Source organism: Lissotriton helveticus, chromosome 12 (assembly GCF_964261635.1).
Source record: "Lissotriton helveticus chromosome 12, aLisHel1.1, whole genome shotgun sequence".
Lineage (NCBI taxonomy): Eukaryota > Metazoa > Chordata > Amphibia > Caudata > Salamandridae > Lissotriton > Lissotriton helveticus.
In genome coordinates, this window is record NC_136073.1 from 166,764,566 (window position 1) to 166,792,192 (window position 27,627).

The window sequence follows — 27,627 nt, forward strand, 5'->3', positions numbered from 1 at the left end:
TCTATACAGAAAGAAAGTTTATTTTATTAAATCAAACTAAATATTTTTTGTACTGCAGACATGCTGAACTCGCACATTTGAAGGTGCTCTGATATGTTATAATGAAGAAAATTTTAATTATTTTGTGCAGTCAGAGTTATACATTTGCACCCCTCTTACCTCGCTGTGTCTAGGAGTCTGGTGCAAAGACAGCTACATGCCTCGTTACTATAGCAATTCTGTTCTTTTGTGAAGTTTTTTAATATATTGTAACTTAGATTTAACACTTATGCCCTTGACAGTATCTCAGCTTCTCTGGTTTTCCGTGTTTGGAAGACATCCTCTGGAGTGCGTGACTGAAAATGGTGTTGCTTGTGGTAAGACTTGTACATAGGAGGTGTATGAGGTTTGGAAATGTGCTTTAAACATGGAGCAATAGCAGCTTGTGAGAATCTTACTCATCAGTGACTGCAACATGAACGCTCCAGGGCCGCACAATATGCTGCATTACTAAATCCTAATAAGGTCCCAAAGGCGATACTTATGGCAAATGCTTGTTTGTACTTGTGTGATTAAATAATGTTTAACTAAAATGAAAAACAAATCAGAATACGTGGTGATGTGCAAATTATAAATAGGTTTTCTGAAACCCAATTTTCAAAGACATTGTTAAAACACTATATAGTTTTATCAGTAAAGCTGCACGGTAATGGGAAGGTTTTTGGCCATTTCTAGGAAATTAACTCTATAAATGGCAGTGAGCTACCACATCATGCTTTAGTAATATATTTATTAAAAGTGAGTGATTAGACATGAACTGAGAAACACCAATGCCCTGATGGCAATGCTATTAGTAAATTGAGAAGCAAGACAGGGATCATGTGTACCCTATATGTGGGCTAGATTCTTATTATACATGAAGCAAATATTTAGTCTATTTAATCAAACAAAAGAGTTTTGTTTTGTACAGCAGAAATGCACAACTCGCGTGTGAAGGTGCACTAATATGTGATAATGAAGAAAAAGGAGACTCTATAAAATATTTGCTAATGATCACACAATTTGAGACCATTTACTTGTCATGTAGATTACAGTTAGGTCGAGTAGATTAATGAAGTTACTCGACCTGCAGGTCTATTAAAATTTTTCTGATTTTCGGCGCCTGTCCTAACCCAATAATGATCTCAATAAATATTCCTGGGACAGAGAGAAGGAAAGAAGCTAATGGAAGCTACCTATTTTAACAAAAGATGCAGGGAGTAGATTTGTATGGCGCTCTGCAAATATGAGGATGATCACAAGTAAAACTGTTGAGGAGTGTAAGGGGGACAAATAACCTCTGTTTAGATGAGGAAGCAGGTCACTGCGCATGGCTAATTCGTTTTGCTGAATTACTCATTAAGTGGTTAATAAAGCCCATTGGAAATGAAATTAATTACAACAAACCGTGGTTCGATAAGGTATGTAGAGAAGCCAATAATAGACTGAGAAGGGAATTAAAATGCACCCCTAGTGAACCTGAACCGTGAAGTGTTTACAGAAAGTCCTATAGCAAGGCTCCTAGGAAGCGAAAGCGGACCTAAAAGTCAACGAATGGGAAGCCAACACGCCTGCCAAGCAAAAGATCCGCAGGCTTTCTGGAATGCTTTGCGTTCCGGCCTCTCCCCAGGTTTCACTTCCAATAAAGTCACCTTCCATATAAGCCTGGAGGGCTGGATGTCACTTTAGCAGGATTTACCACTTAATTGATCCTACTCCAGAAAGAGGCTTTGATGAGTAAGTAGTTGCCCCATATCATCCAATATTTCCCATGAAGAGGTATAGGAAACTATAACTAACAGTCCATATAAAAAAAGCTCCAAGCCCTGATGGGATGCCTATAGATAAACACAATGAAAAGCCAGTGCAGTGTGCTACTTTCCTAACCAATGTCATCAATTCCTGGCATGCTTTATTATGCCAGTTTTCAAAAAGAGTTATGTGCAAGACCCAAAGTGCTAACATCCAATCTCGTTATTGGATTCTACAATTAACATTATCAGAACGTTTTAAACCAGGTGCTCCTCTGGTCCATGGAAAAGAATATCCTTTCTCAGGTCCAATACAGCTTCAGAAAAGGTCTTGGAACTATTCAACAAGTTTTAAACCTACATCTTTTAGTTTCCAAGTATACATTTGCTAAATCTAGCCCTATTCACCTAGCATTCATGGATCTTTCAAGTGCATTGGATTGCGTTAATAGATACAAGCTTTGGGACATTTTAAGTACTCTGGGCTTGGAGGAGGGTTCGGTGACATTCTTGCAGTGCCTCCATACTGAACCTGGCTACCTCTGTGGGGAATGGGGATGGAGGTGAGTGTTCGGACTCTTTTGCAGTCAAACGTGGGGTACGTCAAGGTTGTATGATGACACCTATCCTGATAGATATATATATATATATATATCTTACACATACACACACACGAAGCAGCTTTAACAAATTCAGGGGCTGAGGTTCTGATGGTTAATTAATAACCTGTTTCTGCGCTCCTATACGCAGATGATGCTGTGCTACTAACTAAAACTTTTACTTTGGTTTGTTGCTATAAAAACGTTAAAACTTGCCACATCAGCATTGGGCGAAGGCATGTCTTGGCCAGCAGCGTTGACGGACGCGTGAGCAGAGTGCTCCACAGCAGCCTCGCTATTATCCTGAGCTTATGACTGGCCGGAGCCGAATTTTGTGCCATCGAGCCCTCTGAAGGGGCTGGGCTCCAGAGGCAAGGTTTGGAAGGGGCAAGGGGAGCTGCCCGGCCGAGATCTGACGAGAGACAGCCCGTGGCGCTGAGACGCCGGAATTCTACAAAATAGTTGAGACGACAAAGATGCTGAGCGAGTAGGCAGCTGCGGGGATTTGAGCGCTGATTCCTGCGTGTGTAGAGCCCTGCGGATGAGACTGTGCTGGTGCGGCACAGCGCGAGTGGCAGCAATCGGCCTGACAGGGGAAGGTGATGCTTGAGTGCAGGGGCAGCTGAGTCCAGACTACCCCCCCCCCCCCTCCCGACATGCAGTGGAGGACTGCCTGCTGCCTGGAGAGCGAGGTATACGGGTAGCTGAAGGTGGCAGGAGGAACGGGACGGACGGTAGCCAGAAGCCCAAACGAGTGCAGGAGGAGCTGCCCGGCCAGGACCCAGTGAGGGTGAGAAGCGGCTCTGTGATGCCAAGCATCCGCAAAATGGCGGCGGAGACAGCGATACTGAGGGCAGAGACAACCGAGGGGATTTGAGCACTGGACTGTGAGCGCAGAGAGCGCTACGGAATACGGGAGGCGGCAGTCATCCTGATACGGGAAGGAGGCATTGAAGAGCGGGGGCGGCCGGGTCCCGATTCACCCCCCCTCCCCCAACGTGGCGTAGAGGATTGCCTACTACCTGGGGAGTGCTATATGCGGATGGTTGACGGCAGCGAGAGGAACGAGACCAGCACGGCGGCCAGATGCCCAAACGAATGCAGGAGCTTCCTGGGTCCCTAATAGCGGTGTCGGCTGTTGACTGTTCTCAGTGCCTCCAGGGGCGGCCCGGCGGAAGAGCGCGAGCTGACGGCTCCCTGTGGGTACACGGAGCGGGGCACTCTGAGGGACTGTGCAGGGAACCTCCTGACCCTGGACCTGGGCTGCGGTCGGGACCTGTGGGCTGGTCTCGCTGGGGAGCCCCACTTCGTTGAGTGAACTTCCTGCTGGGAGCCCGAGCTGTGGCAGAGACTGATTATTGGTGGGCCCCCTGAGGAGAGACTGCGGTATCAACTGGAAGGGACCTGGGGGTAAATGCTTGACACTATGATGGGGTCCAGCGATCACTGAAGGGCTTGAGACTTAGCTGTTGCGTTGCACCACATGGCCGAGTGGTCCCCTGTTATGCCTGCATACGTTTGGATGCGAGCTAACCGACTAGCTGCTTGGGAGTGCGCTTGAGTGTCTGGGAGGAACAGAGGTCCCTACTGAAAGGCACGATAAAAGTTCTGCAGGTCCCCCAGAATTGATGGCGCGGCTTGAATGGGCGACACAAAAGGGATCGTGCCCCCTGGCTAGTGGACTGTGACTGAGGAGGGATCGGAGAGAGATACAACTTGCGACCCGTTCTGTAGCCCCCATCGTGGGGTTGTGTATACCACGCCCAGGTCCCGGCTGCATTGGACAGAACAACGGACCTTGTTGCACGGCGGAGGGAACTGAAGCCGGTCCTGCAGGGCCCTCAGCAGAGTGCGGGGAGTGTAGCGGTAGATATTCTTCCAGTCATGGGCAAGCCTAGAGGCCGTCAAGCAGGGATTCCCCAGGACAAGAAGAAGGAACGCAGGAACCTCCGAGAAGCGCCTCGGTTGACACAGTGCTGTGGCAACTGCAACAGATCCTGGCCTTCATACCCGACACGAAAGCGACCCTACACCAGGACATTAGCAAGGTTGCAGTGGGACTTGGCCTATGGTGTGACAAGCACAAGAAACTATCTGAGAGGGTCGAGAAAGCAGAACTAGACATCGCGGAATAGCGTCAGAGCATAAGGATGTGGAGCAGCAAGTGCAGGCCTTAACAGATAGGCTGTTGACGCTGGAACGTAGGGCCGAGGATGCAGAGGGCCGCAATCGAAGGAACAACGCAAGAGTCGTGGGACTGCCGGAGGGAGCAGGAGGAAACATGGTGTCTATCCTGGAATCTTGTTACAGAAGGCAGGAGCGGATGGCCCCTTCTCAGTAGACAATGCCATGGTCACGCTATTCCCGGACTATACAATGGAGGTACAAAGGAGGCGCACCTCTTACATAGCATTCAAGACAGCTTTGCAAGAGGAGGGACTCCAAAACTCCCTGATGTTCCCAGCCTGATTGCACATTATCCTGGATGGCAATATGCACTATGTGGATTCTACCCAAGAAGCATGGAACTGGCTGTAGAACTACAAGAAGGAAACCCCGAGGAATGGGCCGCCGCGAGAGGTGCGAGACCAAATGCCCAATAGACCTGTTCAACCGAGACGGCGTATCCGCAACAGAACTCCGAAGAAGCCCACGCTTACTCAGACGGCTCATGATCGAGCAGCGGCGCTGCAGGTGGTGGTGGAGCTGGCGCAGAACAGTGCTCCTGCAACTGAAGAAGAGAAGGGCACTACCACTGATTGCTCGGTCGGGCAGGACTCGGACTCATCTTTAACTGGTGAGGAGCAGATGCTTGTGGTGACACCGCAAACAGCGTATAACATAGCTTGAAGAAGATAGATGCAGGATGGGAGCGAGCTTGAAAATCACAAACTATTGCTGCTGGCGAGAGACTGGCTGAAAAATCTGGACTGGTTTAGAAAATTTGGGGCTGTTGGGTTTAATTAGGAGTTTCTTGAGCCAGCTACAGTCCCCAGTGCCTCTGAATTCGTCAGAGGCTTCTTTGAGTGTGTTCATTTCATGGTTTGGATGGGTACTAGTTCTATACCAGCTTTCCTGGGGCGGGGGAGTTGGGATTGGTCTTAAGGGTTCATAGGGCCAGGCATGTCCCTACTTTAGATAGCAGGTCTGCATTCCAGATACAGTCAAGATGGGATCTACCAGTGATTTGAAATGTTTATCCTGGAATGTGAGGGACATGCACTCAATGTGGCGTAGACAAAAGTTACATGCGTATTTAGTGCGAAGGGGAGTTCACATTGCATTGATACAGGAAACACACTTGCAGGCGCAGGAAGGGGCAGCATTACAGCGATGTTGGCAATTGTATTATACAGTTTATTCTGCCTTTGCCCGAGGAGTGTTGGTGTGGGTGCGAGCGGGAGTGCCTTTCCAGTGCAGAGAAATGATCATTAATCCAAAGGGCAGGTTTGTAGTGGTCATTGGGAAGCTGGATGGCCGGGACATAACCCTGGGCAGTATCTAGGCACCCAACACGGAGCAGCCAGCTTTTTTCAAGCATTTATCCACGCAGTTAGCACCTTATTTTACCGGGTCGGTGTTGATGGGAGGGGATTTTAATTGCATAACTGATGTGACTATGGACCGTTCCCACCCCGCGCTCCCTAATGCTCCCACTCATAAGATGGCAGAAACCAGGCAAAATTGGCAAACCCAATGGGGCCTGGTGGATACTTCGAGGGCCCAACATCCGGCTGACGGGGATTATTTCTATTTCTCTGCATTGCACGATCTTCACGTGCGCTTGGACGCGTTATTGTGCACTCCGGGGTGCACCATAGTGAATATCTTGCCAGAACGCTCTCAAATTATTATCCAGTATTGCTCTAGATGCGCTGGCTGTGTTCCTGGGCCCGGATATCTATTTGGCGGCTCCGCTCAGAGGTTTTGGAAGACTCGGTGTTTAGAGAAGCAGTGGGCACAGCTATCACCCAATATTTTGAGGATAATGTGGGAATTGCCTCCACGCCAAATGTAGAATGGGACGCATTTAAGGTGGTGCTGCGGGGACGCTCCATAGCAGAGTTGATGGGGGTGCGTAAAGTGCTATAGGAGGAGATAAACGAGGCTGAGCAATGCTTACGTGCGATAGAGTAGGCTCGCCCTGGCAAGCCGGATAAACAGCAGGACCTGGAAGAGGCAAGAGAGGCAGTGGCAGGACAGGTGGAGCGCCTACGATGCTTTGATCACAAGGCGTATATAGCACAAACTCACGTTGAAGGGGATAAGACGGGGGCCTTGCTAGCCTGGCTGGCTAACCAGTCGCGCAGGGGCTCGCGGATACTGGAGGTTCGTGACACCCGGGGAGACGCTTGCTTCACTCAGGAAGGTATAAATGGGTTGTTTTGTGATTATTATCAGGAATTATACAGGAGCAGGACAGTCAAGACCGGAGATGAGTTTAAGGGATTCACACGCGAGCTACAAATACTGCAACTAGAGGTCGATCAAGCGGAGGCACAGGGTGGGGATATCGAATTACGGGAAGTGCGGGTGGCTATTAAACACATGGCGCGAAACAAAATGCCGGAACAGAAAGCCTCCCGATTAAGTTGTATGTCACTTATCCTGAACTGTTAGTGCTGCGGTTAGTGAATTTGTCCAAAGGGGCGAGGCACCTGGGACACCTTCCTATGTCTAAAAGAGAGGCGGTTATTATTCCGCTTTTGAAACCTGGTAAGTCGGCTTGGGACAGAACGGCGTACCGTGTGCTGTCCATGCTTAACATGGACTATAAGATATTAAGCTGTACCTTGGCCACCCGTCTGATGCCTTACATGACTACCTTAATTCATCACGATCAATCTGGTTTCATTCCTACTAGGAAAACGACCTTAAATGTAAGACGATTGCTGCGTATACTGGAGGCAGACACTTACCCTAAGGACACTGCTGCGGTATTTGCCGTCGATATAGAAAAGGCCTTTGACAGCTTGGAATGGCCTTACCTCTTTCACGTCATGGCTCGGTTTGGACTGGGAGATTACTTCATAGCATGGACGGCTTTACTTTATAAATCCTCTACAGCGCAGGTTCGGACGGGAGGGGTGATATCGGAAGCTTGCGAGGTGACCCGGGGAACAAGACAGGGACGTACGTTGTCCCCTCTTGTTTGCATTAGCCATGGAACCCTTGGTGGCGAAAGCTAGTACGGGGAGGTCTGCAGGTGCAGGGTCAAATTCATCATATAGCCCTATATGCGGATGACCTGCTTATGTTCCTAGGAGACACAGAGAGGGAATTACTGGGAGCGAAGGCAGTATTGCATGAGTTAGGAGAGCTGCCTGGCCTTAGAGTTAATTGGGCTAAATCCTGCTTGTTCCCCATAGACGGACATAGGCAAGACCTACAGGATGTATCTGGAGTGCGGTGAGAATGCAGGTGCATCCCCAATCTGGGTGTCCAGATATATCATTACAGATCGGATATACTGGAGGGCAACATCGGTAGAGAGGTACGGGGCCTAGCGGGCAGTTTTGATTTTTGGGGAACGCTGCCGTTATCGGTTGCTGGGCAGGTGTCTTTACTTAAAATGGTGGCTCTACCCTGATTGTTGTAATATTTCGGAACCCTACCGATTTGGAAATCAGCGAGGATAATTAAGCAACTTATATCTATGATAACTGGGTTTCTATCGGGTACTGGGAGTCGTCGGGTTGCCCTGAAAGTGATGATGCGTCCACGGTCAGAATAAGGTTGGGCGGTAAATGACTTAGAAACCTATTATCGGGCTGCTCAATTGCAATGGTTGACACAGAGTGGCAGTGAGGCTGCGAGGTACAGAAGAGGAAGGAGAGGGTACTCCTGAACTGCAGCAGCTCTCTCAAATAGTGTTGGACCTTCCTCTTCGGTTGGGTGCTCTCTCTCTCTGAAGAACTTAGAACAGCACGGCAATGCTGAAGGCGCAGTCGCAAGAGGGCGGGCTTGAAAGTGCTGTATGCCCCTGATATACCACTTTCAATGTGTGAGGCACTTCCTCACCGAGGTTCTTGGCAGGAACTAAGTGATTGGGACGAGAGGGGGCTGACTACCATTGGGGATTTATAGGACGGGATCATACTAACTTTTTGTACTTTACAGGAGCATTTTGATTTGAGAGGGGATTTTTGCTCAATGCACCGCTTACTGCAGCTATTCGTGCGCATTGGAAAGAGGGCCAGGCGGTACCTAGGGTTTAGTTGGGATGTCAATATGCAGTAACTGCAGCGGGGAAGTTTAAAGCGATCACATGCCTGTACAAGCGCCTGACTACTGAGAAGTTGGGCCCTCTGAACTAAATTAAGCGAAAGAAGAGATGTGGGTAAAGAAGTGTGGAGAAGGCGGATGGCGGGACGGAGGCTGTTACCTCGCAGGTTCCAGAGGCAGAGATCGGAGGATCTATCCAGAGGGTGCCGGATAGCGGTACTGATGCCGAAATGGACTGCGAGAAGGAAATCTCCAGGGTTACCTGCAGGTAACCGAGGCAGCATCTGCAGGGGACCGCACAGGCAGTCATCAGGAGGAGGCAGTTTACCCTGAACCAGACCGGGAGGAGGACGCGGAAGCTGACACAGGGCAACAGGTCCCTGCTTCACCATACACAGTAGACCCGGCAGTACATGTACGGATGCAAATGGTGGTACAAGTTATAGATTACTTTGCCTTAGGCATTCATGGTGGCAGCCTCATTACACAGAATGCTCAATCGGGACTAGGAGCAACTACTCCAGGGCCAGATATGGGAAAAGGAGGGGAAAAAGGTATAAAATGCACCAGAGGAGAAGGGAACAAGGCATCCCTGGCACCATCAGCAACGGCGGGATTTGTTACCTCTAAACAGCTGCAGAAGGTAGTTCTCCCAGATTCAGTGCCTGGCTCTCCTAGTGATGACTGCTTTTTTTCTCTTAACGATGACACAGGCTCCTCATTATCTAGCGGGGAAAACCTGACAGGTAGCTCTGACTCTGACCCTTCCACTGAGGAAGGTATCTCAGTTCAGAGCGCATCAGGTACCCAGAGGGCAAGACAGCAGAAGGAAAGGTCCCGGGCCAAACTAAAATCTATAGGGAGCCCAACACAGGTGGAGGTAGTGAAAAAGCTCGATTGGGACTATTCGGCAACATCTCAACTGAACCATGAAAGCGGAGGAGTAGACGCACAGCAACATACCGCCCCTATACTGCAGCCCCTACCATAGACTTGTTGTATAGGACTCTTAAACAAATGCGGGGGGGGCAGGGCAGAGACACGAAGGGCCAAGCAAGCAACTAAAGAAAAACAAGGCTCGCTAAGGAAAATGAATAAAATGTACATGGATATGGCAGGCAGAGTCACTCATGTGGAAGAACGGACTGGGAAACTTGAGGATGATGTTTCTAAATAGCATGAGATCAAGGAGACTCAGGAAAAAATGACAGCAGACTTGCAATGGAAGGTCGAAGATTTCGAGAATCGCCAAAGGCGGAGCAAGATCAGACTGTTGGGAGTGGCGGAAGGGGTAGAGGGGCAAGATATCCGTGCATTTGTCGTCACTTTATTAAGGGGTGCTTTCCCTGAGCTGTCAGCATGGAACTGGAAGAACGAGGTCCAACGGGCACATCGATTCCCTTTGACCCAGAGGAAAGGATATGAGCAGCCCCGAATGACAAACCCGGAGCTATTCTTGTCTACTTAGGGAATTACCTTCTTAGGCAGGAGGTTATGGACAAGGCTAGACCTAAGGCAAGGCGGTCTTTTGGGGGTACAACATTCTTCGCCCGTCCAGATTTCTGCCACGCTACTGTGGAGAGGAGGTGGCGTTTAAGGCAAATGATCCCGGCCTTTCAGTCTCTGGGCAACAAGGTTTTTTAATTATTTCCGTCTCGCCTGAAAGTGCTGGTGAATGGTCAAGTTAGGATGTTCTTTTCAGAGATAAAAGGCCCAAGCATACCTGGCGGAGTTAAAAGAAAAGAAGGCTCAAAGGGGCGCTACTGATGGAACGCAATAATGGATTCTGAAAATTACTTATATATGGATTTGGTCGATTATGGTACAGAGTTTGAGACTAGGGCATCAGCATAATGACACCAGGTTGGAAAATAAAGGGAGGGGGGGGGAGCGGGTTGTGCGACCTCCTGCGGGCACACAGCTGCCACACATAGGTCATGTCTGACCTATTTGCCCATAAAGAGGGGGGGGGGGGAGGCTCTGAGGGAGGGGGAATGGGGGAGTGGGGAGGGCGAGTGAGGCAGGGCACAGCACAATAGGACACTTTTGGGAACATAGGCATGGAATATCAAGGAATGCACAAAACAAATAGGTAGCGAGTGACTCTGAAGGGCTTGAATAGAATAGCAGAAATTGGATTACTATTGGACTGGATGATTGGTTAGGACAGGCACCAGATGTATTTTAAAGCATACACGAATAGCTACAATTAACGTGTGTTGTTTGAATGATCAGCTTAAGAGGCATCGAGTTTCAGCAATATTAAGAGCCTCATGGGCGGACTTTATTTGCTTACAGGAGACACACATTGAAGGTAATAAGGGGTTCTTACTGGAGCAATTAGGGCATTAGGTACTGGCTCGTTCAAAGCAGGGGACTAAAACTAGAGGAGTGGCAATATTGTCCAAATATAAGGATGTCCTAGTTAGGAAGAAGCTTGAGGACCAATGGGGAAGGTGGGTTTTAAAAGAATGTATGATTAATTGGGATTGGGTCACTGGGATCAATTTACGGCTCTACTGATGATGACCCGGAGATATTTTCCTTTTTAGATTTAGAGTTAGCAGCATGGGCCCCACATGTGATTCTCTGTGGAGACTTTAATATAAATGGCGTAGGAGGTCTTGGTCTAGAGCCAACAGAGAAATACCAGGGGCGGAAGAAGAAAGTATGCCGGGCAATTTTAAGTCTAGCAAGAAATAACGCACGAGTAGATGTATGGACTAAACTAAAACCCCGCGATGTTGGGACCACCTACTATTTTTTTTTTTTTTTTTTTTTATTTTGAAAGTTTTATATAGCGCGAACAAGATCTTTGCAGATATCAGAGCGCTTTACAGACGAAGGGAACAGCGTGTGAGTAAACTAGCAATTGGGGTGGGGAAGATATAAGTGGGAGCATAGTCAGCCAGATACATCAATAATGATACAAGTGCAATATAATTGATAGCGTAAACACTCAGGCAGGTCAATAACATGCGTCATACAAAAATGCAAAAAAGATTAGTAAAACTGAATGGTGCACCGTCTGTGAATATCATCCCCAGTAATAATTCAAGTGTATTTAGCCATGAGGATAGCCTTTACTTCTCTCTTAAAAAGCATGGTAGAGGAGAGGAGTCTGATTTCAGGGGGGAGTGAGTTCCAGATCCTGGGTGCCATTCCGGAGAAGGAGCGTTTATACGTTTTTTCCTTGCGGAATCTTTGGGGCTTTAGCAGAAGGTTGTTTGTGCCTCTGGTGTTCCTAGAGCCTCCGGAAATCGTCAGCTTTTGGGCGAGGTATCCGGGTGAGCTCAGGTGGACAGCCTTGTGCGTGATGCAGGCGATTTTCAGATGAATTCTGGCTTCAAAAGGCAGCCAGTTCAGGGCTCTCAGGTCAGGGGAAATGTGTGAGTGTTTTCTTGAACCGGTGATGAGTCTCGCTGCAGCGTTTAGAGAAGCTCTTATGGGTGCCGTGGTAGTTAGGGGGAGACCGCAGAGGGCGATGCTGCCGTAATCTATTCGAGGGATGACTAGAGCTTGTACCGCAGTTTGGAAATCTTTGGCTGGAAGGAAGGGTTTGAGTTTCCTTAGGGTATTGATCTGATAGTTCGCCCCTTTAGTTTTTTTGTTTTTTTTTTGAGTTTTATATAGCGCGAACTAGAACCGAACCGAATCAGTTATCAGAGCGCTTTACATTGCACAAGTTACGTTTTTACATGAGGACACACACTTTCATGTTTTTTTTTAGGCACGGGGAGATTAAGTGATTTGCCCAGAATCACAGGAGGTTTTGGCGTCGTTACCGAGCCTCGAACCCAGATCCCCAGGTCCGAGGTCGAGCGCCTTAGCCGTTAGGCCAACTCGCTTTGTTGATGTGTACCTGCATGTTGAGGTTGGTGTCAAGTGTTATTCCTAGAGATTTTGCTGAGTCCACAATGATGGGCTGAACATTGAGTGCGGTTAGGTGTTTAAGCCAGATTTGAGTGCTAGTGATCTTCGCAGGAGGTAACATCAAGAGGAACTCTGTTTTAAGAGCATTGAGCTTGAGGTGATTAGCAGCCAACCATGATTGGGTGCTTCTGATCGTTGAGTTCAAGAGCATAATGTCTTTGGGTGATTGTACTTTGAGATAAAGTTGAGTGTCATCGGCGTACATGTGGAATTGGACATTGGATGCTTGTAGCAAGGTGGTGAGAGGTTCCATAACTAGGTTAAACAAAGTTGGGGATAGGGAGGATCCTTGTGGGACGCCTAGCGTTACCGGTATTGGAGAAGACATCAAGTTGTTACTCTTGAATTTCTGCGTTCTGTTGTGTAGAAAGGACGTGAACCACTTGAGCACAGTTCCAGATATACCCATTCTTGAGTTTAATAGGTCAAGTAAGTTCTCATGTTTGACGGTGTCGAATGCAGAGGAGAGATCGAGAAGGTTCAGGAGGCAGGTATCGTTTTGATCTAGGATTTGAAGGGCGTTGTCAATTATGTGTATCATAGCAGTTTCTGTACTGTGGTCCGCTCTGAAGCCTGATTGATGGGTGTTGAGTAGATCAAACTGATTAATGTGTCTAGCCAATTGAGTTTGTGCGCATTTTTCGAGCAATTTGGCAAGAGTCGGAATGTTGGTAATGGGACGGTAATTATTTAGATCAGAGGGGTCGGCAGTAGGTTTCTTTAGTAGAGGTGTGACTTGTCCAACTTTCAAGGAGTCGGGGATGGTCCCTTGTTGAAGTGAGCTGTTGATAATTTTAGTCCAAAGTGGGAGGAGCGACGGGGTAAGGTCTTTGACAGCGTTGGCAGGAAGGGGGTCCGTGGGGTGGTTGGCTGGTTTCACAGTACTGAGCAGTCTACCAATTTCTTCTTCCGAGTAGGTGGCAAAGGATGACCACGTAGCATTGTTTTTTGGTTCAGTGGGTGCTGTGCAGAGGGGTTTGGGGTAGAGACTTACGTCAATGAGGAGATCGTTCTTTATGTTGTCTGTTTTTTGGATAAAGAAGGAAGCGAAGTCTTCACAGGAGGGTGCATCGCCCAGAGTACTGAGTGGTTGGGGTTGTTCCTTGGATTGTGTTCTGATTAGCTCAAACAGCTTTCTCGGCCGATTTTTGGCATGGTCGAGCTGACAGCTGAAGAAGTCTGATTTTGAGCGTTTTATTTTCCTGAAGTAGGCATTTCTCTTTTTCTTCAGCGTTTTTAAGTGCAGTGCAGAGGGAGCAGATCTCCAGGTGCGCTCTGCCATTCTCATGGCCCGTCTATCATCATTGAGACTCCCGTTGTACCAAGGATTTGATATTTTTGTGGATGCTCTTTTTAGCTGCAGTCATGCAGCTTCATTAACTAAGGCGGTCATAGCGTTGAGATAGTGATCCGTCAAGGATTGGACATCCGTCATGCCAGTGGGAGGAAGTAATATATTGCAGCTGTTGGGGGGTAGAGAGTTTGGGTTGTGTTTTTTCAGGTCTCTTTTCCAGACTTTGGGCTTGACGGATTGAGCCGGGTTAGCTTTGACTTTTTCATTGATGAAGAACGTGACAATGTGATGATCTGACCAGTCACAGGGTTTGATAGATTCGAGTTGGATAGAGTCTTCTTTGGAGATGATAAGGTCGATGATAGAGCCTTTCTCGTGGGTCGGGCTGTTGCATATTTGGGTGAGGTCAAGGGCGTCGAGGAAGAAGACTGTTTACCACCGCGTCATTCTGATCGTTCCAGTGGAGGTTGAAGTCACCAAGGTATATTTGTGTGAGTTGTCGCCCTGAATTGGTTGCGAGAAGGTGAAGTTGTCCCCAGGTGGGTGGTAAATGCAGTGGAGAGAGCAAATCGGTTTGCCTTCACTGATAATATCAAGGCACATGTATTCATAGGAGGTTGGGGAGGGTAGGGAGGGAGAAATTACTTTCGTGACAGAGAGGTTACTTCTGTGTATACAAGCTATTCCCCCACCTTTTTGATCAACCCTGTCTAATCTGGTGATGTGGTAGTTGGGGGGAACCAGTATGTCCAATATGGGTGTAGAAGATTCATTTAGCCAGGTTTCAGTCATGACGATGAGGTCAATGTCCAGTGATAAGATGAGATCAGCGATTGCAGAGGAGTGTCTAGAGGCCGATCTGCAGTTGAGGAGGGTGCATTTGAGACGGGGTGTGTCGTGGGTGGAAGGGGCTTCGAGAGAGAGGGGGACTTTTCTCAGGTTACTAAGGATAGAGATTCTGTTGTTTTGCGTGGGGGGTCTAAGGGAATTTGGATGAATCGTTGGAATGGTGCGGAGGGTGGAGGGTATGTTGTTAAGGGGAGCTGGGCCGTAGGAGCGGAGGAGGAAGATTGTATCGAGGTCCGATAGTGTGTTGCAGGTGCGATGGGGACGGTTTTCCCGATTGCGAACAGGGATTGAGGTCCAGGGCGGGGGGCGTTGAATGCGAGAGTCAGTCGCCCAAGTGGAGGTCCTGTTAGGCAAGGTGGTGCTGGTGAAGGCGGGTGAGGGGTGTCTGGGATGTGTGGAGAGTAATTGTTTGATGATGTGGATGTTTTGCTTGAGCTTGAGGAGGGTGGTGGGTGAGGAGTGACTGGAATGCGAGCAGAGTAGTTGTTTGATGATGTGGATGTCTTCTTTGAGCTGGAGGAGGGAGGCCATAACGTAGTCTAGTGTGGGATTTGTGTTGGTGTTCTGCTATTCTGCTCCTCACAAAGTTTGTGTTAGGTTCGAATATTTTATGGCTTCTAACAGTTTGACGGTAAACTCCCAGATCGAAAAACTGCCCCGGATTGTTTCAGATGACAATCCTTTAGTTTTCTCCTTGGACAACGCAACGAGAACTAGGCCTGAGCGCACGTGGACTTTTGAGCGTGGGTTATTAAAAGACAATAGTTAAGTGCAGCACATGAAGGACAGGATTAAAGGATATTGGGACATTAATAGGGGTAGTACCGTCTCAGGATTCACCTGGGATGCCTTTAAGGCAGGTGTCCGCGATGAAACTAAGTTTTAGTTTATTTAAACAAAGACAGGAGCAGGCAAGGGCTATAGAACTGACTAAGACCTTAGTGGAGGCTGAGGAGCTGGTTGGGCTCTCAACAATAGGGGCACCCTTAGAAGAGGTACTTATCAAGGTGGCGAGGGCAAAGGCTGAGGCTGAGGAAAATATTTCTTGCAAGCTGGCTGCCACTTATCTAGCAAAGAAAGAGCACTGCTACGAATTTAGAGAACAGGTGGGCCACACTTTAGCAGTTCGAACAAGGCAAAAAGCAGCTATAGGTGAGATCAAAGGGATTATGGCAGCTCCGGACATATGCTTACGGATTCGAGAGGGATTTGTGAGGTGTTCAGACAGTTTTATACCAAATTATATGACGAAGAACAACCAAAAGATCTCTCAGAAATCCAATCTTATCTCACGGATATTCCGCCCCCCCATATCTTTCGCAGGAGAATAGAGAAGGGCTTGACTCACCTCTGGAGGCGGAAGAGATTATGGCCGCCCTGGCTGGTTTACCGTCGAGTAAGGCCGCAGGTCCGGACCAGATACCCATTGAGTTTTATCAAACTTTTCAGGATGCAATTTCTATGGACCTGATTGACACATTGCAACAGGCCCAGGTGGGGAGCTCTGTCCCGAAAACGTGGGTGGGAGCAGATATTGTAATTATCCTTAAAAAAGGGAAGCCTCCGGCAGACCCTGGGTCTTATAGACCAATAACATTGATGAACGCCAATGCAAAGATCTTCTCCAAAGCTTTGGCCGTTAGGCTCTCAAAAGGGTAGGTACATTGGTTAGCGCATCACAACACGGATTTATTCCAGGAAGAGGGACAACCCAACACATTCTTAGTCATCACCTTATTTGATGCCACTGAATTTCCAAGAGACCCGATGTCTGTTATGCTGCTGGATGCTGAGAAAGCATTTGATCGGGTCTCCTGGGACTAGCTCTGGTCATCTTTAAGATGGGCGGGTATTGGGGAGAGCTACATACAGGCTAGTCAGGCGTTATATTCAGCCCCCACAGCATGGGTTCGGGTGAATGCTGAATACACGAAGACTCTAGAAAACAAGTGCGGTACAAGGCAGGGGTGTCCGTGTTCCCCACTGCTCTTCGCGCTGTATATAGACCCTCCAGCTTCGTAGATTTGAAGCGAATGAGAGGATCCCGCCTATAAAGACCATTGGTGGGGAGTGTAAAATACTCGCATACGCCGATAATGTGGCAGTTGTCACTCCAGCACCTACAGAGGCTATAAGGAAGGTTGAGATTGAGGCTGTGGAGTTTGGCAGAGTATCTGGATATGCCCTTAATGGTCCCAAAACACAAATAATTAAAAATAGCAAGGTGGTTTTCTCTAACAGTCGAGTAGTGGAATCTGGAGTATACCTGGGGATTAGTATTTCGGCGGATCTGGACAAGGTGGTGGCTAGCAACATAGAACCCATAATTAATAAGGCAAAAAAAGATCTTGATAGACTCCATAACCTCCATCTTTCTATAGTAGGGCGGACTGTCATTAAAATGATCCTTTTACTAAAGTTTGTACATCTATTCAGGGCAATCCCACTTGTATTTGAGGCAAGATGGTTTGGTATCCTAGAGCAGCTGACAGATTTATATGGGCACATGGCAAGACGAGAAGGGCCTTACAATACATGGCACTCCCTTGAGACCGAGGCGGCTGGGCTGTCCCTGATTTTAAAATGTACCATTGGGCAGCAGCTCTGCAGTAGATGTCTGGTGTCATGGGGGGAGGTATAGCAGAGACGGAGGACACTTTAGGTTCTATTTCTATATACTCAATATTGTATGGGGGGATGCAGTAAATAACTTTCTGAAATATTAGCTATTTTAAGAGAACCAAGTTTAAGACCTTGATGGCCGCATATAAGATATGGTCATCATTCAGGAAAAAGAGCAGCTTAGGGAGATTTAATGCATATATTCGGCTGTATGGAAACTATTCCCTCCCTGTGGAAATTTTTGCAGACTCTGTATTCACAGATTGGGGGCGGCGTGGGGTGTTTAAAGTTGGGGATCTGTTGAGCACGAATGGAATGTGCCAGTTCCCTTATGTCCAGCAGTTGTATGGAGTTGACACAAAGAGTTTTTATAAATATCTACAAGTCTGGAGTTTTTTTAGGTCTAAAAAAGGTGGTCCAGTTGGGTTTGGAAAAAATGCAATTATGGAAGTTATAGAAGGTAGGGAAAGCTGTATGATTAAAATATTATACGCAGAATTGATTGCAAGTAGAGAGGACGACCTAGGAAAATATGAAAGTAAATGGGTTGAGAAACTTGGGGTAGGACAGGAGAGCTTCCACCTCTCATTAGAACTGGCAATGAATATTCTTTGTTCTGCTGCACTCGAGGCACAGCATTATAAAACAATATTCTCATAGTATACGCCTGCTAGGATTGCGCAATGGGGAGCACAGCTGGTATCACTTGTCCTCGTTGCAACAGCACAGATGCGGGGATAGTGCATATCTTTGCTAGCTGTTTACATCTACAGCCATTGTTGAAGGCTATAGAATCCTTTTTTGGGAAATCACTTGGAACTGAGACTACCCTTACACTGTCATGGATCGTGTTAGGAGTAGATGGGGAGGGTATAGCTAATTGAGCAGGTTATTTTATATTTTTGGCGATGGTAGTGTTACGATTATGCGTCGCCTCAGCATGGGTTGACCAAATACCGCCTACATTCCATCAATGGCTGGCTGGATTTCTTTCTGTCTATAACCTTGAGACGGGGATATATGCAAGGAAGGGTAAAAGGGGAAAAAGATTAGGACTTCAAATATCGGAACCCTTTAAAAATTGGAAGTAAAGGTAGGAAACAAGTATGTATGTAGGTTACCTAATGCTTTTATAACCCCCTCATTTCTTCTTTTTTTTGTATTCTTCTTTATGATCATATGTTATCTTGCAAGTTGTATAATTCTTTTTTTCATGTTTATTGTATACTGTGCCCTGCAAAAAAACAGGGACTCTGTCTTCCAATGGAGTTGTCAGAATAAATAAAGTCCCTTGAAAGCCACAAAAAAAAGATCGAAAAAAGATATTGATTGATCTCCCTTCCCACACCCAAGTCCTGTTGTCCATCTACTGGGAGCGAGTTCACACCTATTCAAATGCCAATTACTGGCTGGCAAAAATGGGAAAGAAAAATGCAGCTTAGCTTCCAGAAACTTCAGGTAGGGCAAAGGTAAGTTCCAAAAAGAGTACCCTTTTGTTAATAATTATACAAAATGTGATTTTACCATGAATTGGATTTTGAATAACTATTAAAAAAGGTCCTTGAATAATTATTCTAGCTGTTTACAAGCTGAAATGAGCATTATTATATATATTAAACGTAACGCAGTGTTTTCCCATGGAGCAGCCAGCCTTGCGACAGTGCAAATTGCTTGTTCTGCTTTTAATTACCATGCACCCTGCCTTACGGGCAATAATGCCTACTTGCGGTTAACTTATTAATATTCAAAAGGAAGGTTTTTACCTTTCAAAGTGGATTTATTTTGACACACCAGATTGGCAGTTTAAAATTGTACAGTTAGGCAAAAATGGCAGGCCTGGAGACAGGTTTGCTGGGTCACTGCAATGGGCGGCACAATGTCTGCTGCAGCCCATGAATGACATTCGATATACACGACCTTGGTGCATTCCATATCATATGCTAGGGACTTCTAGGCAAGTTAAATATCCCAATCTGCTGTTTACCAATTATAACATGCTTAACAACCCCCGCAAGCATTTTACTACTGGTTAGCATGAGTAAATCATGCAGGGTTCTACGGCCAACAAAAATAATGATCAGCAAAAAGGCAACAATATCCAGGGTGACTTAGCCGAAAGTGCAAATTCCATCAAAAACCTACTTCAAGTTGGCTGCCAATGCAGTCATGATGCACAGGCAGCCATGTTAGAATGGTAAATTAAAATTTAAAAAGGAAAAGATAAATTGTGCCTCAGCACAAAAAAAGGAATCACACTTTATGGCAGGCCTTTACAGCTAGCGGGATATGGTAGAATAATAAATAATGAAATATTGAAAATAGGGATCAGAGCACGAACGCAAAAACAATGTATGCGGAGGACAGGAAAACAAATATGGGAATAGGGGCGAGCAAAAAAACAACTCCCATGGAGTATTTAATTGTAAATAACAAAAAAGAAACCATGCATTTAGCAGTGACATGCTACAACTCATTCAGTCAGAAGTGTTTCTGGACAGGATAAACACAAAACTAGGGAGGAATGTCATTGAACTACTGAGTCAGAGAAAAAAACCATCCAATCATGAGCAAGGGGGAGGGGCAACCAAAACAGTAGGCTTGCAGAGAGACAACTCCTTCTACAGATAGCTAAAGCTGTCTGGTGCGAAGGCATACCAGTAGACAAGTTTCAAAAGTACTGGAACACATCGGGTAAGCAGTTTAAATAGAAACAACCCACAACAGAACCATCACTCAATTAACAACAACAACAAAAGGTAGGAGTCTTACCGTGTAACATTGGTTATTACTCAGAAAAATGCTTTTTAAGAGAAAACCAACCTGTTTGCAGATGTACTGATTTAAATGTATGCACATAAAATTAAACATGTTTTCAAATACGCCCTTAAAATGTTCATACTTTATGGGCATAGGTAAACTGTAAGGGAACGACACCTCCAGTGTTTGCTCACGGTCTGGCCAAAAACTTGACAAAACCAGGGCCAGTGGAATTACGTGATTCTGCCGGAGCTGTGTTTTCTACACAATTATGGATTTGCCACACATTCCATTATAAACTGTATAATCTGCAGATTTTAACAAAAAGATCTATTATTAGCTCAAACACATCAAAACTTACTAAAACCATGGCGAAGTATTCCCTCTCAGAGGAAGGCCCTACGCAAAGGTTAACTGCTCATCTTTCAGTTGCTTATTGCTTTATTTGGTTAGTAAGCTGGTACCAATAAGATGAAAGGGAGGGATTGAGAAATGAGCGCTTTAAGGGGGCTTAATGTAAGAATGGTGCTAAAACAACTGATCACTGCGATACAAAACTTTAGAAAACCTGTTGAGAGACAGTATCTGAAATGTGGTAAACATTAGCTAATGATTGCAAGAGTTATAAGCAAAAATGGATTCACAATTCCTTAAGAAAAGTGTAATTTTACTTGAATTCAACAAGAACCGTTGTTTTCTTATAGACCAGATGAATAAAGAGCAACTATGTACAAAAATGTCAATGTAAGGTTCTAGTCAAATGATGATCAACTCTAAACAAGACTGGATTGTGTCACCAAGCCCTATAAAGTTACTTGTGTATTTTATATGAGAATTTTATTTTTACTAGTTTAAATGGGACTATTCGTAAAGAAAGGAGTACTACACACTAGTTTCTAGCCTTTGCACTGGTTTAAATCTGTATTTCCGAGAAAGTATATGGTCTGAACTCTACAATATAAATAATTCATGGGCATGATTTCATCATTGTGAAATTAGAACTGAAAAACACTACCAAACTAGGATATAAAACCTAACTAAATATTGATGTTCAACTGAAATGGGTTATCTATGGTAAAGTTCCACTCACTAATTCCTGACACATGCAAGCCAGAAAAGCCCTGTGGTCAAAATGCTCCTTTCTGCACTAAACCGGATTGCCAACGCCTAGTGTGCGCCTGTCATTGGCTGTACCTTTGCCCGTACCTCTGCTCCCAGTACACGTTTGCAATCGAGCACATGGCAAAGTTGGTTGGGATAACAAGTGCAGGCAGCTACCATCAGAAAACAAGGGCGGGAACCAGGAGCCAAGAGGTCACCATTAGGAAGTGGCGAAAGAAATTAGCTGGGAAGGTGAGCCACTGTGGGATTACCTCGCACCAAACCAGCAGGGGAGTAGATAATCGGATAAGAAGGGCAGCTGTCCGCAAATCGCCACACCAGTGTTCTGGATAATATGGGTCACCATACCAGAGTGTTGGGGTCAGCACAGGTCAGTACTTCATAAGGGGACAGGATAGTAAATTTGGAAGGCGCCACTGGTAACATATGAGTAACCATATCTATCAGAGAGACAGTTATTCACACTAAGGGAAATGCGAAGGGACCGTGTTAACAAACCTGGGGTAAAAACAGGTGGCATTAAGAAAAAGCAGGCATGATATATTAACCATTAAACACGTTTTGCATAGCTCACAATAAGATCCCATTTAAAGGGACCAACTACTGTCCCCATAACTTAATCTAAAAAGTAATTTTCCGAATCATTCACATGCAGATATATTCCCATGAAAGATGCAAACGGACATCATCTTAATCCCAGGGCACCTCCATGTCACCTGTGTCGAACTTCGTACAGGGAGGACAAGTGTCCCAGCCTAGGGAGCTGGAAGGTAACACTGGGAGCGGCTTCGCACCTGGAGGGCGAACGGGTATGCAGCTCTGAAAGAAAACAGGTAGACGCACCTGGGGAAGGAAATGTAAAGACAACTGGTGGAAACAAGAAAGAACACAGGTAAAGGTAAAAATGTCGATAGGCAAGCTCTCCCCCAGAGTTTTAGGATGACGTCAACGCGCAGTACATACAGTACCCCTTACCATGGTTCCGCGGCCGCTCGTATTTCCGGATCCAGGAACGCTTGGAGATCGAGATGAGCTGCGCAGGCGTGAATCCGACAGGCCCTCCGCATCAGGAACCAAAGGTGCACCGCGCACGCTCACCAGCGACGGAAACGAGTCAGCGAAACAGCAGAGACTTCTTACTGAGGGCGGCGGCCATCTTGGAAAGGAGCTTAGCTACAAGAAGCATCCATCAGCACACCAGCAGCAGGATAATTTTAGGGAAACAATACGAACGCGGAGTCTAACAAGGGCCTGGACGTTGCAGGGACTCACGACTTTGTGGGATGTCAGGAGTGAATGGAGGAGAAAGGAGTCTTTAGAAGGGACAGCAAGAGAAACACTAATTGTAAAAAAAGCAACATGTATTGTGCAATGGAAGTGGTGGGAGGAAAATGTGAACATGCAAAAAGCAAAGGGTATGCAACAGGGCCAGTGACAATACAGGATGAGGAGCAATTTGAGTGCCAAATAAGAACATCGAGTCGCAGGACAAGTGATTGTGTAAAATATAGTACAGATAGAATGCAGAAAGTGTGGAGCACACATTCAACGAAAATCGAAGTCTGACAAATTGTAGTAGGAGTGAGTGCAGCAGTGAGGGTCGGTAGCTGGCAATGCTGCAGCATATAAATTCCGAACGCTCAACTCTGAGCTGCACCTTCAAAACGAAGGAGCGGCTCTTACCTGCAAGTCCTAGGCCAGTGATTTGCTTTCACCTGCACCTTCCATGGGGGAAGCTCTGCATTTTCTTAGAGTTGAAAACTTGGTGTAGCTACATCTCAACTCGGAAAGCACAGCTTTGAGCAACACTATAAAGCTCAAGGTATGAAGGCTCCGCTCAGAGCTGCTCTAACAAGTGAAAGGCTCTTTTCAGAGCTGCCTATTTACAAGCCGATGGCCCAGCTCCTAACTGCACGTACAAGCTAAAGGCGCAGTTATAGCAGTGATCACAAGATATAAACAATAGATCTCTTAGCTGAGCTTACGAGCTGAAGACTCAGCTTATAGCTACTTATATAAGGCAAAACTAGACTGTACAGTTGCACTATGAACCGAATACTTTGTCCATAGCTGCAGCTACAAACAAAAAAGTTCAATTCATAAGGCATTTACCCTCCCTCCCCCCTTTTGACCCCCGTCAGTGACCCCCACTACTGCCAGCTATTCTCATTTCTATGTCAGTGACTCTGCACTCTCCCTCACAAACAAACCACTCCCTCTCGTTGACCCAATGTTCTTTCTCGCTGACCTCCCTCTCTCTCTGGTTGACAGCCCATTCCCTCTCACAGACTGCGCTCTCTCGTACGCCCAGCCACTGTTCTCTCTCTACACCGACTCCATCTGTCCCAGATACCATCCTTCCTTTGTCAATTAGCCTTTCCCTGTCAGTGACCAACCTTTCTCTCAGAGTGACCACCCTACTCCTCTGAGTGACCACCAATTCCCTCTTGCTGACTGCTGTCTTTCTGTTAACAATGACAGCCTCTCTCTTGGCAGCCACTTTTTTTCTTTCATCAAGTCCCCGCTGCCTTTCGGCATCTGACCTCTCCCTCCCACTGACAACTCGTCGTTTCTCTGGAATCACCCTTTCTCTCGCAGGAACTAGCTTCTCTCTGTCAGTGACCGTCTTTTCCCTGTTTCTCGTCAGCCATTCCCTATCGGCGACCACTCGCTCCCTGTCACCAATTACTCTCTCGCGGTCACTGATCACTCTTTCTCTTTCCATAAAAAGACTCTCTGCATCAGGGACTTCGTTCTCTTGGCCAGATGGGCCATCTTCCCGCCTGTGAGCCCCGTCTGACCCCCCACTTTCACCCACCCATTTTTCCCAGCTCCTCTTCTCCCACCTCACATCGCCGGAGACTCCCACTCCAATGTCACTGAGCCACCTCTCCCTCTCAGTGACACCCCAGCCTTTCTCAGGGACACCTTTATCTTCTTTAGGGCGGTCTTTCTGTCCCACTCTGAGCCACCTCTCTCTCTCACTAACCTCCCAACTGTCTCTTGCGTGTCTCCTGTCCCTTTCATTGTTTCCCCTCCAGGGACCCCCTGGGCCTCCCCGGCTCCCGAAGGGTCCTCCACCTGGGCCACCACAGAGTGGTCCCAGTGGTGCCCAGACTCCAACATGCCCTCCCGCGTTGACCCATCGCTCCCTCTCCCCGACTAGTCTCTCCATCTCGGAGACCCATCCTTCCCTCAGTGTAACTCTCATATCCGTCTTGCTGACCCCCTTCTCTCGATTGATAACAAACCTCTCATTTGCCGTGACCACCCTCTCCCTTTCACTAACCTGCCTCTCCCAGTCGCTAAGGGTCCTCTGAGGCCTCACGCCCACCCGGCCTCCCCCCCGCTCCTCCTGCTTAACTGTCCCGCTAGACGTCTCCATTCCAAGATGGCCACCTCTTCCCGCAGAGGACCGGAGCCGCTCTGAAAGCCCAGCATGCGCAGTGTCAGCGATGTGCGTCACAGGGGTTCAGCGGCGTTTAGCTTACGAACTCCGTGAGCTAGCGACATCCACATTAAGATCAGGCAGGCCATTCAATTAGGTCTTTCTAAAGGTCGCGATGTCTGTAAACAAGTTGCGTTTAGCCTGACCCTAAGATGACTATCTCCCCACTCCACCGAATCTGCCGTGTCGCTCCCAATATGAAGTGTTGGAATTGAATTGTGGGTAAAGGAAGTCGTTGTTTGATGACGTTCAGTTTTTATCTTAGGCTACTTTATAGAATGCCGATTTTCTATCCTTTTGTGATGCTAACGAGTAGAGAGACATAAAGGTAAAAATCGGGACAAAGTAATAACTTGTTTTGACCTTTTAAACAGGAAAGCGCTGAAATAAAGCAGCTCCTCTGGTATTTTTAGGTCGTCGGTGATGGTCAGAGAGCTAGTGAATGTGTTGTAGTGAACCAACGACGCATGTATAGTTGCCGCCTGTCGTGTTGTTTCCCAGAGAAAAATACTGGCTATTTGTTGACTTAAAGTTTATTCAAAGGCCTTGTTATAATACTTCAACAACTTTATAGACACTACATAATTTTTCAGTTATCACAACAGGAATTTTAGATTCTATTAACTGCTTCGCTGCGGGGGACATTCCGCCGCAGAAAAAAAGCACTTGTGCGCTGTTTGGACGGCTGGTGTCTGTCCTCCACACACGCCCACTGTGATGTCGGACGGCCACTGGCCTTCCGACGCATCGAAAAGGTTAAGGACACGGGGCGAGGATTATGCTTCTCAATTTCTTTACTATTCTACCAGCAGTCATGCCAAGTATCACGCATCAGATGTGACATTAACGCATTTCAGTGTGGTGCTCCGCATCACCGCACTGAAATGCATTGTCATGCATAATGCATAGTGGCAGTCTCAGGTGTAGATTTACTGATGGCTGCAAACATGAGTGTTACAGCCTGTGGTCTGCCTGCGGCGACACACTGCTTCTGTGGTCTTCTTGAGGCAGTGATCCCAGTTAAGCAGACCCCTTCTCCTCCTGTAGGTGTCCTGTGTGCAGTCAAACACACAGTACTTACCTAACCTACGCCACCAGTTGGTCCATGTGTGCAGTAAAAGGGTCACAAAAAGAGACATGTCACCTCAGCCCCACCCCTGCGGGTGTATTAATAATCTCCAAAAATGTAACCTATGTCACACTTGTAGCTATAAAACAGTATCCCTGGATGTGACCCGTGTGTGCAGTAATTATATATTTTTGGTTTATAATTCAGCTACCTTTTATCCCTTTGCTTGATAATCTGCAGATCAGTAAGATGCTCTGGAAGAATGAACAAGCATTGCTTTTTTGTGTCTTAACTCAGTTTGGATTTTAAATGCCTGTGTTGTTTGTTTTGAATGTCCTGTTCTGTGACTGATGACACACAAGCCACGTATCCCCAGAGTATAACGCTGCTGCTGAAGCCACGTTACTTAAGTGCAGCCACAAACACCTGTCTACGTTAGCAGGCCAGACTGGGGGAAGTAGCCCAGAAGGCCAGTTCATGGCATACTCACCACTCCAGCAAGTGCTCAACCCTCTTCTTGCTGTGGACACCCTCTCTGTACAATGTAGGAGACAGAGACTATTTCTCTGGGTGAAGCAGAAGTATATTGAAAAAAATATATTTTACAATTTCTTCTTTACTTATGAGTTTCTCACTAAAATCACGGAAGAAAGTGTGATTTCGTGCCACTTATGGAAACTAAGGCCAGTGAGCTGTTTAGTAATTTCTCATAGTTGCCGAGAAGCATCTGGGGACATTTTAGGCGTCTGGGGAGATTTTTAGGCATGTGTGGCTACCATCAGTCCCCAACCCTCTCCCCCAAACATATGGACTTTAAAAGTATAGTGTCTATTTTATAAGGCAGATAACAATCTGTTGCATCCAGTTAGTATTATATCTTGTATTTAACTGCACGTGTCTGCATATGTATGTATGTATGTATAGATATTCTTGTATAGGGCGATTTCTGTCACCCAACGGGCATCCTGGCGCTTAGACTGTCCTGACACCTACACATACATGATGTTTTCCAGCAACAGATGCATTTACATTGCCCAGGGGAACAGGTGAGTTTTCAAGGCTTTTTTAAAAGAGTTAACATTTTCCAGACCTCTCAGACCTAAAGGAAGGGAGTTCCACAATCTTGCAGCCGCAAATCTAAAAGACCGACCACCAGTCCGGGACCTCAGAATCTTAGGTACAACCACCAGATGAGAAGAGGCTGAACGTAGCAGTCTGGACGGGGTGTACCATGAAAAAAGGTCCTGCAAAGGGGGCGGGCCCTGCCCATGTAAGGCCCTAAACACCAAGCATAATGCTTTAAAATGAATCCGCTGGGAGACTGGCAACCAGTGAAGGTCCCTAAGTGCCTTAGCTGAGGAGTCCAGGCGACGGCGTGAGAGGGCCAGTTTAGCGGCAAAATTCTGCACCCGCTGTAATTTACCGACTAAGTTAGCCGGGGCTCCCAAAAGTAGTGCGTTGCAGTAGTCAATGCGACTTAGAATTATGCTCCGCACTACCTCTGGTCTTACCTGTGACGGGAGCAGGGGCAAGATCTTGCGCAGCGAGCTAAGCAATGCCATGCAAGTAGCCACCGTTCGATTCACTGATGCATCAAGCTGCAGGCTAGCGCTGAATACTACCCCCAAATTACGGACCGAATCCGCGGGTGAGCTAGCGCCCTGGAAATTGGGAGGCCAGGAATCCGGCGGTAGTGGTCTGGGGATACGGTCCAGGGAGCAATGCAGCACCTCAGTTTTTGCGCTGTTGAACTGCAGGGAGTTGTTACCCAGCCATTCAGCCGTGATGTTCATACAGCGATGAAAGGCCTCCTGGGACACCCCATCCTTACCCTTAAGGGAAAAGATGAGCTGGGTGTCGTCAGCGTAATTGGTAACCGTAATGCCAAAGGATTTGATCAACATGATCAGGGGGCGGAGGTAGAGATTGAAAAGAATGGG

At 46.9% G+C, this 27,627-nt stretch overlaps 1 protein-coding gene across 5 annotated transcripts in view; it reads right to left on the reverse strand.

Annotated features, from left to right (window-relative positions):
• The window catches only part of AP1S1 (adaptor related protein complex 1 subunit sigma 1), a 98,117-nt gene extending 73,512 nt beyond the window's left edge, over positions 1 to 24,605 (reverse strand). Inside the window, exons 1-3 of one of the 5 annotated variants that reach the window (XM_078668550.1) lie at positions 22,854 to 24,001; positions 22,146 to 22,444; positions 21,876 to 22,013 (exon numbers count right to left, since the gene is read on the reverse strand). In XM_078668550.1, coding sequence (XP_078524676.1) covers positions 21,876 to 22,013; positions 22,146 to 22,148 — 141 coding nt within the window. In that variant the 5' untranslated portion in view covers positions 22,149 to 22,444; positions 22,854 to 24,001. Of the gene's footprint in view, positions 1 to 21,854; positions 22,014 to 22,145; positions 24,002 to 24,459 lie in introns of those variants that run through there. The other 4 variants (XM_078668552.1, XM_078668553.1, XM_078668554.1 and 1 more) reach the window with 4 other exon arrangements.
• Positions 24,606 to 27,627: the final 3,022 nt, after the last annotated feature.